Source organism: Heptranchias perlo, chromosome 30 (genome assembly GCF_035084215.1).
Source record: "Heptranchias perlo isolate sHepPer1 chromosome 30, sHepPer1.hap1, whole genome shotgun sequence".
Lineage (NCBI taxonomy): Eukaryota > Metazoa > Chordata > Chondrichthyes > Hexanchiformes > Hexanchidae > Heptranchias > Heptranchias perlo.
The window spans coordinates 4,383,779-4,402,031 of record NC_090354.1 but is presented as its reverse complement, the minus strand read 5'-3'; the positions used below and the strand labels follow the sequence as shown (position 1 = coordinate 4,402,031).

The 18,253-nt window shown below is 45.6% G+C and overlaps 1 protein-coding gene across 1 annotated transcript; it reads right to left on the bottom strand.

The window, feature by feature from the left end:
- Window positions 1–788: 788 nt before the first annotated feature.
- Window positions 789–16,860, bottom strand: mrpl45 (mitochondrial ribosomal protein L45). The gene is made up of 8 exons (XM_067968762.1): window positions 16,688–16,860; window positions 13,605–13,806; window positions 10,880–10,997; window positions 8,001–8,099; window positions 6,364–6,412; window positions 6,038–6,187; window positions 4,413–4,586; window positions 789–2,075 (listed from the first exon to the last, which is right to left on the bottom strand). The coding sequence occupies exons 1-8, from the start codon at window positions 16,760–16,762 to the stop codon at window positions 1,977–1,979; spliced, it is 966 nt and encodes a 321-aa protein (XP_067824863.1). The 5' UTR covers window positions 16,763–16,860; the 3' UTR covers window positions 789–1,976.
- Window positions 16,861–18,253: the final 1,393 nt, after the last annotated feature.

Genomic DNA, 18,253 nt, shown 5'->3' with positions numbered 1-18,253 from the left:
GCCAGCTGTAAAAGTCCCGGGGTGACAGAGTTTGGGGAAGAGTTAACCCACATCCTTGTGCACGAGTCCATGGCACAAAACTGCCCACAATTTAGCAGTAAACTGGCAATTTCATTCAGTCAACAAGGATGGTTTGTGCAAAAATGAGGAAAAAAAATTCACACTGATGCTCTAATGGGTGGTCTTTTGGGGTTGGGAATTAAAGCACATCACTGAGTTAGAAAGAGCTTTACTCTGTATCCAGCTTGTGAGATAACAGGCCTGAGAATGCTTCATGCTAGCTATAAGTGATGGAAAATGAAACATTTCAATTTTTTTTTACACTAACATCCTTCAGGTTGAGTTCTGAAATTCACCGAAAAATATAAATTTAGAGAAGTGCTCCATTTCCTATACAGCGGGTGCCCAATCTCAAATCCCATCAGAAGGGCATTTCCAGTTTCACTCAGCACTTCCCCAATAAGGAATAACAACGGGTGGGTTAACACACGTCACTTACCAGCAAATGGCTCAAGGGCAGAAATGGCAGCAGCTTAGGAGAGGATTGCATGCCTACTGTTCATCTCAACCCGTGAATGGCAAGTGCCACAAGGGGAAACACATAAAGGAAGGAAGCAAAATTGGCCAGAATATCCAATGCAAGTATCACACCAGTTCAGAGATATCCGAGATCAAATAAGGATGTTGCAGGTCTTGTGTTGTGTATGAGACATCTATGTTTATAGCACATTTTCCAATTAGCACCATGGCCTTAATCAATAAAAATGAAAATTGTAACTGCAAGGAAATGTTTTCAAAACAATTCAAATTTTATCGTCACAATGTATTTTTACAATTTCTCCCCTTTCTTCACGCCTCCCTCCAGATCATTCAGTGCACCATAACGGTGGAGAGGAAACCTGCTCCCAGATGTATGTTGGTGTAGATTATAATCACCCACGGGAAAGTATATGTGGTGGGGTCTCTCTCTCTCTCTCTCTGACTCACGTGCCCTCCTTCCCCCATGGGGAAGTGCATGGTCTCACTACATAGGAACCCAGTCCCACCGCTCCACAGCACAGCCGGTGTTGATGCTCTAATGCATTACATCCCTCATACACACACACTATCTGATTTATGATTTATTATTCATTGTTATCAAATAGAAACATCAAACTTTAGACTCTGAACCAGTGTTCTGCAAAACCAAGGACTGTAATTACCGTCACTTACAAAGTTGCACCCTTCATTCTTTCTGGAGCTTTTTCCCCCAAGAGAGTAAGTTGCAAGGCGAGCATCTAACTTAGGGTTCAACTGACTCCTATAGACCACTCTAGGCATCTCTCAGAGTTCATGACTTCTTCCAAACTTGTTCCATTAAATTACAATTTTGTTACTCATTCCTGGGCATTAATTACTCTGTACGGGATGCAGTGAAAACCAAACTAGAATCACTACCTTGGGATGAATTCTATGTTCTCTATAGGCAGCTACTCACCTTATAAATGTTTAGATGCAACAGTAAATGGGCACAAGCGTTCTGCTGTCAGTATAAAGACTGGCTAAGACAGTGTTCACTATCGTTTTTAAATTAAGCCTCTGTAGGTACATCTAGAATTAAACCCAGTTTACCGTAGCTGTAATGTACTGGGTTGGGGCTAGCTGATTAGAAATAAAATGCGCGGAATAAAAAATAGTGCAAGAAACTTGAGCTGAGATTAGACTGGGGTAAATGAATTCAGCCTTTGGTTCTGGGTTTAAAGTGATTCAGTAGGAAATTTGATGTGAATGAAACAAAGTTGGGCTAGCAGCAGTGTTGCTTCCAACACACCCAAACTATTGTTGGAGAGGTTTGGCACTGTCCATTTTATGGGCAAAATGAGGTGGTAAACACAGGAAGGTGGGTGTGTGAAAATGTAACTTGTGTCCGCTGCACTGAATGAAATACGATGGAGTGCAAACACGGTTTTTAGTCTCTCTCTCTCCCGCAGAGTTTCTCACTTGTTCCACTGTATGGATTCAGGTTTGGGAATCTCGGTATTCTTCGCCTCAAACTCTTCCCACGGTTTCAGCACGGGTCCAGGGATCATAATGGTCTGGAGTTTAAAAGAAACAAAACAAAATAAATATTTCTATAAATAAAATCGTTGCACACTTGGCAATTTTTTCCTCCAGTACAGCACAACACAGGTGGTGTCTGGATCAGGGCAGTGGATCAGAAGCACAGGATTCATCAGTAATTCCATCACCTACCATCACGCAGATTGACACTCAGTGGCACGTTTTAAGCGAGCAGGGCCAAGCTTTTAAAAGAAGTCTCTCCTCGTGGTGTTTCCAGGCGTTGCTCTCCGAGAATTTTCGCAAAATCTCCTCCTGGTTTAAGAGATGACGACTCTTTTTGCCCTCTAGTTGCAGAGGAATCTATCAACATTGCTGGTTTCGGAATGATTTTGTGTCCTTTTGACCAGATTTCAAACTTCCTGTTGTTATCGCTAACACTGGCTGCTTAATAATCACAGCTGTTGTCACCATTTGGGAATTGCTGGTGACACTTCATGATTGTCCATTATCATTTTGGTTTGGGTGGATTAAACTTCATTTTGACTGTTATGAAACTCAATGAATTAAAAGCTTTTACAGTAATTCCCCCTCCCTCCAAAAAAACAAGCAAATGAGACGGACACACTAGAAATTAGGTTATTCAGAGCTCAGTATTTGAAATCTAGAACATTCCTCATAACACAAATATAGAGGCTGTGCATGACATAGAAATTAAACACTACACACTATTAGCCACCCAGTTCTCTACTGCGTTAAAAACTAGTTGATTTTCTGCAACGTTACACATGGGGGAGTCAAGATCAAATAATAGCCATTAGGTGAAGTGGGGTTAGAAGGCAAGGGACAATTAGACCAAGGTGCGCAGATTAAAACAGGGACTGAATTACAAGTCATAGATTCAATCCTTGTTTATATATTCCATGATAAATTTCTATTCCACACTTCTAATAGAAACTGTCCATTCAACTTTGTCATGTTGTAATTACGTCCGTGGTGGTACTGCAGTGCCTCCACTGTGGGGGGGGGGGGGGGGGGGGGGGGAGTGTAATTACAGCCTTGCAGGTTTTACGTAGGCACCTCCCATTACAAACCTGGACATAAGAATTTATAATGGAAAAACTTGGCAGGAAATGTGCACAGATGCACGATTTTTAATACATTAAAATATGGTGTCCTGCAGTTTGTATCAACATTACTTTGACAATTCGTCACTCTACACTGTCACAAATGTGAAGAGGACACAATGGCTGCAAAAGTATCCTCAGCGAATGCTGTTAGCTGTGGATGGGTTCACAGCATTGTACAGGACGCGGGGTTGAAAGTGGTGGCCTTTTCACAGCGTGAAAGAAAAGCCGAACCTGACTATCACCAAACTTCCTCCGACAGCGAACTTACTCTGATGGTACCAAGTGAAACTCCACGATATTGAACAGTCCAAACAGTGACAGGACGAGCCCCAGACGAGATGAGCTTCACTGCCCAACTCTTCCGGGGTTATATTGAAGAGGTGAGCTCCCTAATGCTCTAATGGGTGCAAAGCAATTACTTCAACAAATAGTATTTTCTGATGTTTCGCCAAGACTTGCAAATCTGCACACGACAGCGATGCAGACTATCAGGAAGTATCACAGCATTGGAGGAAAGTCTTAAAAACTGGATGCTGTTCAAACATGACCATCTCCAGCGATAGTCTGCCAGTGAGCACTTATCCGATATATATTAAAACAGAAATTTAACACAAAAAAAAATCACAGATTGCATCTCAGTACAGAGAAGGTTAAGAGGAGATTTAATAGAGGTGTTCAAAATTATATGGGGTTTTGATAGAGTAAATAAGGAGAAACTGGTGGAAGGGTCGGTAACCAGAGGACACAGATTTGAGGTAATTGGCAAAAGAACCATAGGGGAGATGAGGAGAAATATTTTTACGCAGCGAGTTGTTATGATCTGGAACGGTGATAGAAGCAGGTTCAATAATAACTTTGAAAAGGGAATTGGATACGAACTTGAAAAGGAAACGTTTGCATGGCTATGGGGAAAGAGCAGGGGAGTGGGGCTAATTGGATAGCTCTTTCAAAGGGCCAGCACAGGCACGATGGGCCAAATGGCCTTCTTCTGTGCTGCAAGATTCTACGATTCATTGGAGAACCATGTTAATCCAATTACTCTGCATACTCCTTTATCCTATATTCCTCCCTTCACATGTCTCAATTAATAAGCTCACAAGTCAAATGAACTTCACATCCTTCAGATATTGAGACATTTGATTTTAATAATATGATTAGTATTTCGCAGCATATACACATCGCTTGGCTCCAAACAGGTCCTGTGCCCGTTGCATTATTTGAGGTACAATAACCCACACAGATTACCTTAATGATAGGATCTTTGGGTGGCGCCCATGCAGGTACTATCTTTCCGTGCATTCTCCACAAGCCGTAGGGATTGACCAAGTGTCTTTCAATCACCACGTACTCCAGGACATCTTTCGGCAGATCTTCATTGCCGTACATCAGCCGGCCAAACCGGTCGTAAATCGCCAAAGTCTGGGGACAGAGATAGCAGTTTATTGTTTCTCCGCTGCTACAGTTAACATTCTAACAATATCAGAGCTTTTCAGCTTTGTCAATAATGGGCGCACGATGGGATTGTTGTGTCAAAACAGGGACAGCTGGACAAGCAAAGTTTAAGGAAAAGCACAAATTAATGCCTGAACTCCATGATGATTGTCACAGCTCCCTTCCTTTAAAGAATATGCACCAATTTCAATACCGTTTCAGTAGAAAATGTAGATGGCTAGAGTCAGATATCTCCTAATACAATTCACAACCTGAAGGAATGAGACTCCGCACTTATAATTGTTTACTTTCTGGGCCAGAGAGGTTGATTGGCAGTCATTAACAGTTATCAAGTCATTAAAAGGACACTAACGCTGATAATTACTAGACCAAACTTTCTGTGGCGAGTTTAATGCGCAATGAATGTACAAATGTACTTCATGAAACTCACGGGGAGGTTAAGAGCAAGACACGGTTTTCGTGAAGCTAATGGTGGAGCTGTGCAAATCGGCCAGCAACTTGTGGCGATTTGCAATACACGGGGTGTCGCTCCCTCGCTACAAGTTGCTGGCCAATTTGCGCATTAATAATTCCATGTGTCATTCGGACGCTGTTATTTTTCAGCAAAATCTGGCCCACAGTTTCTAGGTCTGGCAATTTTTACAATTGCAACCCACAATAAGCATTGGACACCTTCCATTTGCACATTGGTTCAAAGCACCGTCAGCTTAATGGATTTATTGCTGATCCAAAGCAAGCAGACTTTTCCCTGCAGCATGTTAACATACTTCGGCTCTTTCAAAAGAAGCCGGAGCCAATGACCCAGACATCTCGTCTGCAGTGTGACCTCCGTTTAAGTGTCGTGTCTTAAAACAATTTTTTTTGAAACAAAAAGAAGAGAAACTCTGTGCAAAATTCCACTTGTCACAGTGAAAATCACCTAACCCACTGATGGCATCACTGGGAAGCTGCAGGAGGCGGTTTACCCCGGATCTGAGCGATCTTGACAAGAAGAACACATCATACGCAAGATTTTTTTAATAATATACTAATCAATCTCTACACGGAGAGTAAAAGACCATGTGCAGTCTCTGGGTGAAGTGGCATTAGAGAGCACAAGGAGTTGCTGAGGCAAATAGCATAGATGTATTTAAGGGGATGTTAGATAAACACATGCAGGAGAAAGGAATAGAAGGATATGCTGATAGGGTGAGATGAAGTAGGGTGGGAGGAGGCTCGTGTGGAACATAAACACCAACATGGACCAGTTGGGCCGAATGGCCTGTTTCTGAGCTGTAAATTCTATTAACATTGATAAGCAAGCCTGGATATCACTTGCTTCTATACTGTACCAGACTACCGTTGCCAGTCTTAGCTATGCTTTCATGATTCTCACATTCACTGGTCCTCGGTCCATACTAAATACAGCTGATGAATACCTGCTGGGTGTGGAATCGGACAGTGACTTGACCGTACAGGTTCCCTTTGTGGACCATGTCAGGGCATCGAACGTGCACAACCCTCGGCGCCTCCAGCGAATGCAAAAACTTCCAGCGGATGGTCTTGTATCTGTTGCCACGCACCATATCCTGATGGGAAGACCAGTGATTCGGGTTAGTCTACTTTCCTCAACAGGGGGGAGGATTGATCCAGGCTGCTCTGTACCCCCGTCTAGCAACTTGGATCAATCCTCCCACCCTGTCAAAAGCCAATTTTATTTTTAAACTTGCAGAGGTAAAGTCACAGAATGAGAAACTGAACTTACCGGGTAACATCTCTCTGTCACCAACCTGTGAAGGGCTACTTTGTCAAAACTGTAAACAAAAATAAAACAAATCACATCAATTGTGCTTGTGGATTCCTCAGGGAAGTAAATGCACAAATTCTTTTCAGTTACAGTACAATACAGCAGGGAATCATAGAATCTTACAGCATAGAAGGAGGCCATTCAGCTCATCATGCCTGTGCCAGCTCTTTTGAAAGAGCAGTTAATCCCACGTCCCTGCTCTTTCCTCATGGCCCTGCAAATTTTTGCCCTTCAAGTATTTATTCAGTTCCCTTTTGAGAGTTATTATTGAATCTGCTTCCACCGCCCTTTCAGGCAGCGCATTCCAGATCATAACAACTCGCTGCGTAAAAACATTTTCCCTCCTCCCCACCACCGACCCCCACCCCGGTTCTCTTGCCAATTATCTTAAATCTGTTACCAACCCTCCTGCCAGTGGAAACAGTTTCTCCTGATTTGCTCTATCAAAGCCCCTCACAATTCTGAACACCTCTGTTAAATCTCCCCTTAACCTTCTCTGCTCTAAGGAGAACAACCCCAGCTTCTCTAGTCTTTCCACATAGCTGAAGTCCCTCATCCCTGGTACCGTTCTAGTAAATCTCCTCTGCCCAGAAGTTAACAAGCAGTAGATGAATGCGTGCCCTTGCCCAGGGCACCACTTCCCATTCCCCAGTTGAAAGCTGGGCAGGTGACCAGGGGCGCACTGTCTAGCAATGGTGCCGTGCAGTTGGTCAATAGGAGTTGCACGGCAGTGGTCTAGAATGAACCCCTCTCCAATTTCTCCTCTCGCTCTTCTACTTTGCAGATTCACTCCCCAGCAGCACAATCAAGGCTGGGATATCAACAACATCTTGCATTTATATAACACCTTTATCATAGTAAAACGTCCCAAGGTGCTTCACAGGAGAGTTAGCAAACAAAATTTGACTCCGAGCCACATAAAAAGATATTAGGACATGTGACCAAAAGCTTGATCAAAGAGGTAGGTTTTATGGAGCGTCTTAGAATCATAGAAGTTTACAACATGGAAACAGGCCCTTCGGCCCAACATGTCCATGTCGCCCAGTTAATACCACTAAGCTAGTCCCAATTTCCTGCACTTGGCCCATATCCCTCTATACCCATCTTACCCATGTAACTGTCCAAATGCTTTTTAAAAGACAAAATTGTACCCGCCTCTACTACTGCCTCTGGCAGCTCATTCCAGACACTCACCACCCTTTGAGTGAAAAAATTGCCCCTCTGGACCCTTTTGTATCTCTCCCCTCTCACCTTAAATCTATGCCCCCTCGTTATAGACTCCTCTACCTTTGGGAAAAGTCTTAAAGGAGGAGAGAGAGGTAGAGGGGTTTCGGAAGGGAATTCCAGAGCTTTGGGCCGAGGCAGCTGATGGCATGGCCCCCAGTGATGGAGCGATGGAAATCGGGGATGGATAAGAAGTCAGATTTGGAGGAGCGCAGAGATCTCGAAGAGTTGTAGGGCTGGAGCAGGTTACAGAGACAGTCACTTGAAGTATGCCTTGTTCAAATCCCTTGCCCTCCTGTCACAAGGAAACGCAGGACAATGGTTTTACATTTTTATTTACTTTTGCAAAAGTCAGTGGAAACGTTACTCACTTCGCAAGGCAGCTGTGTGCCTCTATGTAAATGTCCTGGGCCTTGGAGGCAAAGTCTTTTGTGTTGAATTCGCGATCGTATTCTTTCACCTTTCGGACTCTGTTAAAAGAAAGACCATTAGTAGCTGTTACTGAAGAGTGACCTCTCTGTTGGCCAAGAATGAAAACATTAAGATGGAGTAAAAGGATACATTCCAATAATCTCATCAGTCGCAGCTCAATCATAGCACAATATCCACCTGTTCTGCCTGGTTTTAGCCATGAGACTTCAATTACCCTGCACCACCCCACCTTTCTCAAAGTGACTCGAACTGGGGTACGATTCTACGAACACCAATAGCCCTCCAGTACCTCTTCCAAGTAGCTATTATTCGTGTACGAGTCCAGGCAATGAGCATCAGCAGGCTATTCAACCAATGGCAGCATCACTGTACTGCGTAGAGTTCTGGTCACCACATTACGGGAAAGATGTGATTGCGCTAGAGGCGGTACAGAGGAGATTTACGAGGATGTTGTCAGGACTGGAGAATTTTAGCTATGAGGAAAGATTGGATAGGCTGGGGTTGTTTTCTTTGGAACCGAAGAGGCGGAGGGCAGATTTAATTGAGGTGTATAAAATTATGAGAGGCCTGGATAGAGTGGATAGGAAGGACCTATTTCCCGCAGAGGGGTCAATAACCAGAGGGCATAGATTTAAAGTAATTGGTAGAAGGATTAGAGGGGAGTTGAGGAGAACTTTTTCACCCAGGGGGTGGTGGGGGACTGGAACTCTGCCAGAAAGGGTGGTAGAGGCAGAAACCCTCAACTCATTTAAAAAGTACTTGGATATGCACTAGAAGTGCTGGAATCTACAAGGCTACGGACCAAGAGCTGGAAAGTGGGATGAGACCGGATAGCTCTTTTTCCGATAGCACAGATACGATGGGCCAAATGGCCGCCTCCTGTGCCGTACATTTCTATGATTCTATATTGGATTCTCCCAATGTCCACACACATGCAATTTCCAGCAGGCAGCTGTACACAGCAAACAGGAACCTGAGTTTTCCCCTTCCTAGCCTGGGGACATTGGGGCAAACTGCAACACCCTCATCCCAACACCACTGCTGGTCAGCTATCTCAGCGCAAACCAGGGACTGAACCAGGGGTCTGTCTGGCTCTCGATGGCACCACGAGGTTCAGTGAAGTCAGTGAATCATTCCGTCTTTGGGTTTTGGTGAGGACACAACCAACAAGATAATGGTCCAGGAGGATGCGATTCATTGTCCTTTTTGCACCTAAAGATAACCAGGTACATGATGGCTCAGGTGAAACACATGCCTCCTCCCACCATGTACAGTGAACCTGATACATAGGAACAGGAGTAGGCCATTCAGCCCCTCGAGCCCGCTCCGCCATTTGATAAGATCATGGCTGATCTGTGATCTAGCTCCATATACCTGCCTTTGGCCCATATCCCTTACTACCTTTGGTTGCCAAAAAGCTATCTATCTCAGATTTAAAATTAGCAATTGAGCTAGTATCAATTGTTGTTTGCGGAAGAGAGTTCCAAACTTCTACCACCCTTTGTGTGTAGAAGTGTTTTCTAATCTCACTCCTGAAAGGTCTGGCTCTAATTTTTTTAGACTGTGTCCCCTAGTCCTAGAATCCCCAACCAGCGGAAATAGTTTCTCTCTATCCACCCTATCTGTTCCCCTTAATATCTTATAAACTTCGATCAGATCACCCCGTAACCTTCGAAACTCTAGAGGATACAACCCCAATTTGTGTAATCTCTCCTCGTAACTTAACCCTTGAAGTCCGGATATCATTCTAGTAAACCTACGCTGCACTCCCTCCAAGGCCAATATGTCCTTCCAAAGGTGCGGTGCCCAGAACTGCTCACAGTACTCCAGGTGCGGTCTGACCAGGATTTTGTATAGCTGCAGCATAACTTCTGCATAACTACCGCTTCACACCAGCCTCACTACTCCAACAGTGTAACATTTTTATTCGCTACACCTTTTCTCCTTCAGGTACCTGATTGAGTTTGTGAAATTAACATTAATTAATTCTGAAAATGGGACAAGTCCCCACGGATTGAGTCTTCCTGAACTTATTTCTGGTGAACCTTAACAGCCGAGCAAGATTACTTTATCTCGGTCTATCTGGCCCAATTTCAAGTCCCAGTTCCAGCGATAAAATAACACTGTTACACGCTGTGTAATCCAACTACTTCACTTCTCTACTGTTCCAAAAGAATTTATATTGTGCCGTTCACAACCTCAGGACGTCCCAAAACTTTTCACAGCAATTCTGTACCGTTGTAATGTAGCCACCGTTGCAATGCAGGCGAATGCAGCAGCCAATTTGTTTACTGCAAGATCCCACAATCAGCAGTAAGATGAATGGACATATATCTGTTTTAATGATGTTGTTTGAGAGATAAATTTTGGCGAAAACACCAGGACAATTTTCCACGCTCGTCTTTGAAATAATGCCATGGGATCTTTTGCATCCAGCTGAGGGGGCTGACGGGGCCTCGGTTTAACATCTCATCCGAAAGACGGCATATCCGACAATGCAGCACTCCCGTAGAACTGCATTGAAGTGTCAGCCTAGATTACGTGCTCAAGGCTCTGCAGTGGAGTTTGAACCCACAACCTTCTGATTCGGAGGTGAGAGTGCTACCCACTGAGCTATGTTTAATCCCCATACTGTGATAAAGCCATCTGCTGTTTGCAAATTCACTTTTATTGAGGAACGTTAGCACATACATTAACATAAATAACTAGGATTCCTAACAGTTACCTCATCTACCACCTGTGCCTGCGCTCCATGGGCTGAGAAGGAATCAGATGGGAACACTTCATTACTCAATGAAAATGCACAAGGGCAACTTACGCAAGCTGTGAGGTCGCTTGTTGCTTGATCTGCTCTGCACGTTGTTTAAGACCTGCCTTTGTTAGAGAGGACATGCGAGCATCACCTTCCGGTGGAATGTATGGATCGAATATTCCAGCTACAAAAAATAAATAACAATGCGATTAACATACGAACATACAAAATTAACGGGCAGGGAAAGACCAGCTGGCTCATCAAGCCTGCCCTACACGCCATGATGGTCGGAGCATCACTTCCAAACATCCCCCCCACACTCACCCCCGCCCACCCCTCAGCCATGTAATCACCTGGGAGGCCCAAAAAAAAAAATCACAGAAAAAACCCCAGGGCCAATAAGGGAACAACTACTCTGGAAAATTCCTCACCGACCCGCTCACGTAATCGAGACCAGTCCGGGAGATCACACGGACAATGTATTATCTATAAAGACATTTACCTTCTACATGATGCGATCTCTGCCCCAGTCAGGAACCGGTCCAGCTCCCTCTTGAAGGCAGAGAGTCAGCACCCACCACACCAGCCGGCAACATGAATGCTAAAAACATATACGTGCAACCCTCTTATAATGAATCTCATTATAATTAAATGCTTTCACACTGAATACGTATTTGCCAATTGTGTACTAAGAACAGAAAACTGACCAGTTTTTCTCCCCTTCTCTCCTGCAAGCTTTGAACTGCGCCATGGCACTGTCCCAAAGGCTTTAGCCGCCCTGCAATACCCCTTGTCCAAGTGGTCATCCTCCATGTATGAGCCTGGACTTTGAGTGTCAGTAAGCCATTTGGCTACGGAGGGCATCGCAGATCGGCCTGATCCTGATCTCACCCAACATCCGCACACATCCACTTCTGGCAATTAGCCAGTAGATGGAAAAACGCAGTGGAGCCCCCGGCTGATTACTCCTCTAACCCATCACTGCCAGCCTGACGAAGATAAGGGCTTGGGGTTGCCAACTCTCCAGGATTGTCCTGGAGTCTCCAGGAATTGAACATTAACCTCCAGGACACTGCTGCAAGCAACTCTTGAATTCAGGAGAAACTTCTTTACCCAGAGAGTGGTAAGAACGTGGAATGTGCTACCACAATGGAGTAGTTGAGGCGACTAGCATAGATACATTTAAGGGGAAGCGAGATAAACGCATGAGGGAGAAAGGAATAGAAGGATATGTTAATAGAGTTAGATGAAGTAGGGAGGGAGGAGGCACGCAATGAGCATAAATACCAGCATGGACCAGTTGGGCCAAATGGCCTGTTTCTGTGCTGTACATTCTTTGTAATTATTTGTAACCCGAAAGAAAGATCAGAGGAGCATTAAACAAATTAGTGGGTTTTTTCCATTTTCTTTGAACACTTTAACTTGTTAGTTATAAAAATAACGGAGATGGGGGAAACAAACTGTTTCACTAACAGTCAAGATTAATCCAAATGGGCATCAAAGAGTCTGTTCCCTTTCCAATTGGCTGTGCGAAGGCAGTGCGCCTGGAGGATGGACCAACGGCGAGAGTGTGGGGACGGGGCAGTTTGAGGCAGGATGTAAGCCTCCAGGAATAGACCACAATAGAGTTGGCAACCCTACAAGGGCTCGGTAGCTTTGTGGTTACGTTACTGGGCTAGCAATCGACCGTGTCAAATTGTGGCACCAGAAAAATTACCATGAAAGCTGTCGGATTATCATGTAAACCCAGATAGTTCACTAACGTCCTTTAGGGAAGGGAGTCTGTGAACCTTACCTGGTCTGGCCTACATGTGACTCCAGTTGCACACTATACCGTGTTTCCTACATTCAAACAGTGACTACGCTCCAAAAGTACTTGACTGGCTTTGGGAAGTCCTGAGGTTGTGAAAGGTGCTATCTAAATGCAAGTTCTTAGTCTTCTCTTACTGTCCTCGGGATAACCAAGGATGAGGCATAAATGCTGCTCATAATATCGTCATCCACGTCCCAAGAGTAAATGGGGGAAAGAAAATACTGAGGAACAAACTGAAATGTTCAAAATTGTGAAGGGTTTTGATAGACTAAATAAGGAGAAACTGTTTCCACTAGAAGGAGGGTCGGTAACCGGAGGAAACAGATTTACGGTAATTGGCAAAAGAATCAGAGGGGGAGATGAGGAGAATTTTTTTTTAACGCTGCAAGTTGTTGTGATCTGGAATGCGCTGCCTGAAAGGGCAGTGGAAGCAGGTTCAATAGTAACTTTCAAAAGTGAATTGGATATGTATTTGAAAAGGAAAAATCTGCAGGGCTATGGGGAAAGAGCAGGAGAGTGGGACTAATTGGATAGCCCTTTCAAAAAGCCGGCACGGGCATGATGGGCCGAATGGCCTCTTTCTGTGCTCTAAGATCTTCTGGTCAATAAAGTTCAGTACCACAATGGACAGTGAATTTACCCACTCGGTCACTGAGCTGCCCTCCATAATCAAATCACTTGCCAACACTCAATGTCCAGGCTCAAACATGAAGAGCAGCCATTTGGCTGAGAGGGTGTCCAGTACTAGCAGGACTGTGCCAGAGGATGGGTCAATGTCCGCAGGAGGGGAGGGTCATTTGTTTAAATTAAAAAGTCACCGACCCAAGATACAGAAAATAAACCACCGTGACATCATCGTAACCTTCCTCGGATACTGAAGGTGAATCGTTCACAACTCTTCCGAAGCAATTTGGTTTCCTTCTAAAGATCATGCAGTACATGCCTTTAACTGTGTTGCTAATGATGGATCCCCTGTACCTGTACTTGATATATTGATAGACCGTTCCATGTACTGCTGTCGAATCACCATTCCCGCAGCTCGTGCTATTTGCTCCTGATCAGCAGAGTTGTCCTGTTTACGTGGTGGAACATAATGTCTCCTCTTAGTTCTCACGGGAATGACTGTAGCAGAGGCACACAGCTTTACAGGACTAAGCAGTGCTTCCAAGCCCTGGAAAACCTGTCAGGCAGACAAATATTCTTTTGTTACCATTAATCTCACAATTAATTTACGTGTATAGAAGACTGGGATGAAGCACTGGCTATTTACAAATCCCTCCACAGTCCACCTCTGCAACCTCCTCCAGTCATATGTCGCAGTTTGCACTTTCACTCTGCTCTACTGTGCATCCCACCTTCCTGCATCTGCTCCATCAGAGTCTAAAACCATCACATCCCTGCATTACAGAATTCTCTTCCTAAACCCTTCCGCATTCTTCTCTCTCTCTCCACCTTCAAAGCTCTCCTCAAAATCTGCATCTTTGCCGACACCTTCAGTCCCTGCAATTAACTCTTCCAATTCTTACTCAAGATCTGATTTCCCTTATGAAGCTACATTAGCAGCACAATATGAAAGTAAACTGCTGGTCGTAGAGATAGGAGCAATTTGATGCGATGAGCCAAAGGGGCGCACAACTATGATTTTCATACAATGCGTTGCAGCCAACGTTCTTACTAAGCCGACATGGTAACCAACCTCCTCATCTACGTTCTGCCTCTGGCCAACAACATCTGCTGGCGTGAAATTAGCTTTCACATGAACGCTGATGCTACCCAGTTCTATCTCTCCACCACTTTTTGTGACCCCCTCAAAGGACTCTGTACTCTTAGATTGCTCATTTGGCATCCAATCTTAAAAAAGTCTCAGTTTTCTCCAGCTCAACATCATGAACACCAAAGCCAGTGTGTTTGGCCCCAGTTACAATCTCTGCTCCCCAGCCACTGACACCATCTCCCTCCCTGGTGACTCTCAGACTGGTTGCAATCTTGGCCTCTGTTTAGACCCTGAGCTGAGCTTGAAGCCTCATATCCTTTCCAAGACTGCTTACTTGCCCCTCCCCAACACCATCCACCGCTACAGCAGCCTCTCACGCACTGAAAACCCTTACACTTGCCATTCTCACCTTCAGACTTGAATACTCCAATGCTCGTAGGCCTCCCATCCTCCACCCACTATAATTTCCAACATTAACCAGAATTTTGCCGCACGTATCTTGTTCTACACTAAATCTTGCTCGCTCATGGCCCCCACTCTCACCGACCTACACTGACTGCTCATCCCCCCATGCATTGAATTCGAAATCCTTCTAGTCTATTAATACCGCCATGGTCTTAAATCACCCTCTTTCTGAAATCTGCTCCAGCCCTATATCCCCTCCTGAATGCTCGTTCCATTCTGTGTATTCCCTCCTCTCCCCCCCTCATCACTGGTAGCAGAGCTCTTAGCCACTTTGGTTCTGATCTTTGGAACTTCCTCTCTAAAACTCTCCATCTCTCTCTCCACCTTTAAAGATCTCAAAGCTCATCTCTTAGGCCAAACTCTATCTCACTGCTAATCTCGCACTTCCAGGCTTGGCGTCCATTTTCCTTACACCTGTTTGTGCAGCGTCCTGTTAAAGATACTATAGAAATGCAAGTGGTTGAAGTTGCCTCTATGAATCACAAAGCTAAGGTGGGGCGGTGGGGGGGAAGAAACAGCCTTTGGTCTAAAAAGAAACAGACTCCTTCACAGCATGAAACAGACCCTCATCAACATCCTGGGGGTCACCATTGACCAGAAACTTAACTGGACCAGCCATATAAATACTGTGGCGACAAGAGCAGGTCAGAGGCTGGGTATTCTGCGGCGAGTGACTCACCAAAGCCTTTTCACCATCTACAAGGCACAAGTCAGGAGTGTGATGGAATACTCTGCACTTGTCTGGATGAGTGCAGCTCCAACAACACTCAAGAAGCTCGACATCATCCAGGATAAAGCAGCCCGCTTGATTGGCACCCCATCCACCACCCTAAACATTCACTCCCTTCACCACCATCGCACCGTGGCTGCAGTGTGTACCATCCACAGGATGCACTGCAGCAACTCGCCAAGGCTTCTTCGACAGCACCTCCAAAACCCGCAACCTCTACCACCTGGAAGGCCAAGGGCAGCAGGTACATGGGAACAACACCACCTGCATGTTCCCCTCCAAGTCACACACCATCCCGACTTGGAAATATATCGCCGTTCCGTCATCATCAGTGGGTCAAAATCCTGGAACTCCCTTCCTAACAGCACTGTGGGAGAACCTTCACCACACGGACTGCAGTGGTTCAAGGCAGCGGCTCACCACCACCTTCTCGAGGGCAATTAGGAATGGGCAATAAATGCTGGCCTTGCCAGTGACGCCCACATCCCATGAACAAATTTTTAAAAAGTCTCTCGGCTAGGGAGGAGAAAAGTGTACAAGGAACGAGTTTGGCTGTGATGCCCCATTCAGTTGAATAGCCTGTCACCATTCACGGTCAAGACTCACTCATTCATAGCCACTTGGGAGAGGTACCAGAGTGCAGCCCTGCAGATCTACCCCAGCCAAGAAGAGTCAAGACCTTCAAGAGGCAAGAGGTCAAATAAGAGTCTGTTCATTGACTAATACTGCAGTTCTGACGATGGGTCATCGACCTGAAACGTTAACTCTGTTTCTTTCTCCACAGAAGCTGCCTGACCGGCTGAGTATTTCCAGCATTTTCAGTTTTTATTTCAGATTTCCAGCATCTGCAGTTTTTTGCTTTTGATTTAATGTTCATTGATAGTGTCGGAAATTTCACAGAGGTCACTTCAACAGGTTGCCCAGAGCGGCTCAGAAATTTGTCAGGTTTACATCCCCGCCCTCAAGGTCAAAGCAACCTCGGGGCTTTTAGAAATGAGGAGTTAGGAAGCAGGCAGCCCGCGGCTGATGGAGGTGGGCCGCAGGGAGTCTTTGGCCGGGCTCCATGGTGACGGACGCGGGCCTTCGCTTCACCTTGACCGCCATTACCGAAACCTGCAGCCCCCAACCCCCGATGTTTTGAGGCTGCTGTACCTGCCGGCTGGCGTTCACACCCCGTCCCAGGGGCTCCTCCACCGCCCGCAGGAGCCTGCCCATGGACGCCGCCATCTTCTCCACCCCGGAGCCTGACGGGAAGGTGGAGGACCACAGACTTCCCCCTTGCCCGGAGGACCGGAGCCTGACGGGAAGGTGGAGGACCACAGACTCCCCCTTGCCCGGAGGACCGGAGCCTGACGGGAAGGTGGAGGACCACAGCCTCCCCTTGCTCGGAGGACCAACGCTTGCCCTTAAACGCAGCGCCCTCTCTGGTGGGAGTGCAGCATCGCCATTTATTACAAATGGGGTTTAAGCAGTGAGTGAGGGACATGCATCTGACAGAAAGCCAGCCTAACATTTTTGGTGGGACCTGCTGATGAAAGGTCACATCTGTAATGTTAACCTACTTTTCTCTTTCAGATGTTGTGGATTTTCAAACTTTTTTTCTCGACAAATACACTATCATTTCTGGCCGAAAGAAAGGGGAGAAGGGGTTTGATGGGGTCAACGTAGAGAAGATGTTTCCACTTATGGGGGGAGTCCAAAACTAGGGACCATAAATATAAGATAGTGACTAATAAATCCAATAAGGAATTCGGGAGAAACTTCTTTACTCAGTGAGTGGTTAGAATGTGGAACTTGCTACCACGTGAACTAGTTGAGGCAAATAGCATAGATGGATTTAAGGGGAAGTTTGATAAGTACATGAGGGAGAAAGGAATAGATGGCTATGTTGATAGGGTGAGACGAAGTAAGATGGGAGGAGGCTCGTGTGGAGCATAAACGCTGGCACAGACCTGTTGGGCCGAATGGCTTGTTTCTGTGCTGTAAATTCTATGTAATCCTGCACTGGTTGGTCAGTTGACACATTTCCACATTCTAAAGAGCTTTGTTTGGCATCAACCCTCTTCACAGGAACACAAAGACAGATGATTGTGACTTTTGACAGCATCAGAAATCGGTTGTATTAGTTTTCCCAAAATACTAATGGTGCTGCAGGTAGAGATTGATGGAGATTGCCCAGGTAAATGTCAATTCTTCATTTCACTCTAGGTTTTCATCCAGCCAGAGAGCCGCATCATTAATTTAGTTCCCATTGAGCCATGTAACTTCTTTTTAATATTCATTCTCGGGGTGTGGGCGTCGCTGGCGAGGCCAACATTTATTGCCCATCCCTAGTTGCCCCTTGAGAAGGTGGTGGCGGGCCTTCTTCTTGAACCGCTGCAGTCCGTGTGCTGAAGGTGCTCCCACAGTGCTGTTAGGAAGGGAGTTCTAGGATTTTGACCCAATGACCATCCAGCACTGGAGCAAGTGCTGGATCAAAGAGGCACTGAACTGTACTTGTTCTTTTTTTAAATTCGTTTATGGGATGGTATGTGACTTGGAGGGGAACGTGCAGGTGGTGTTGTTCCCATGTGCCTGCTGCCCTTGTCCTTCTAGGTGGTAGAGGTCGCGGGTTTGGGAGGTGCTGTCGAAGAAGCCTTGGCGAATTGCTGCAGTGCATCCTGTGGATGGTACACACTGCAGCCACCGTGCACCGGTGGTGAAGGGAGTGAATGTTTA

Bases quoted from the DNA above. Each gene is read 5' to 3' on its own strand.
- mrpl45 (XM_067968762.1), bottom strand. From the start codon at position 16,762: ATGGCGGCGTCCATGGGCAGGCTCCTGCGGGCGGTGGAGGAGCCCCTG. The intron at 10,998-13,604 runs GTACAGGGGATC...TATTTTTTGTAG, and splicing joins TATCAATATATCAAGTACAG to CTGGAATATTCGATCCATAC. The intron at 4,587-6,037 runs GTATTCATCAGC...CTCTGTCCCCAG, and splicing joins TCCGATTCCACACCCAGCAG to ACTTTGGCGATTTACGACCG.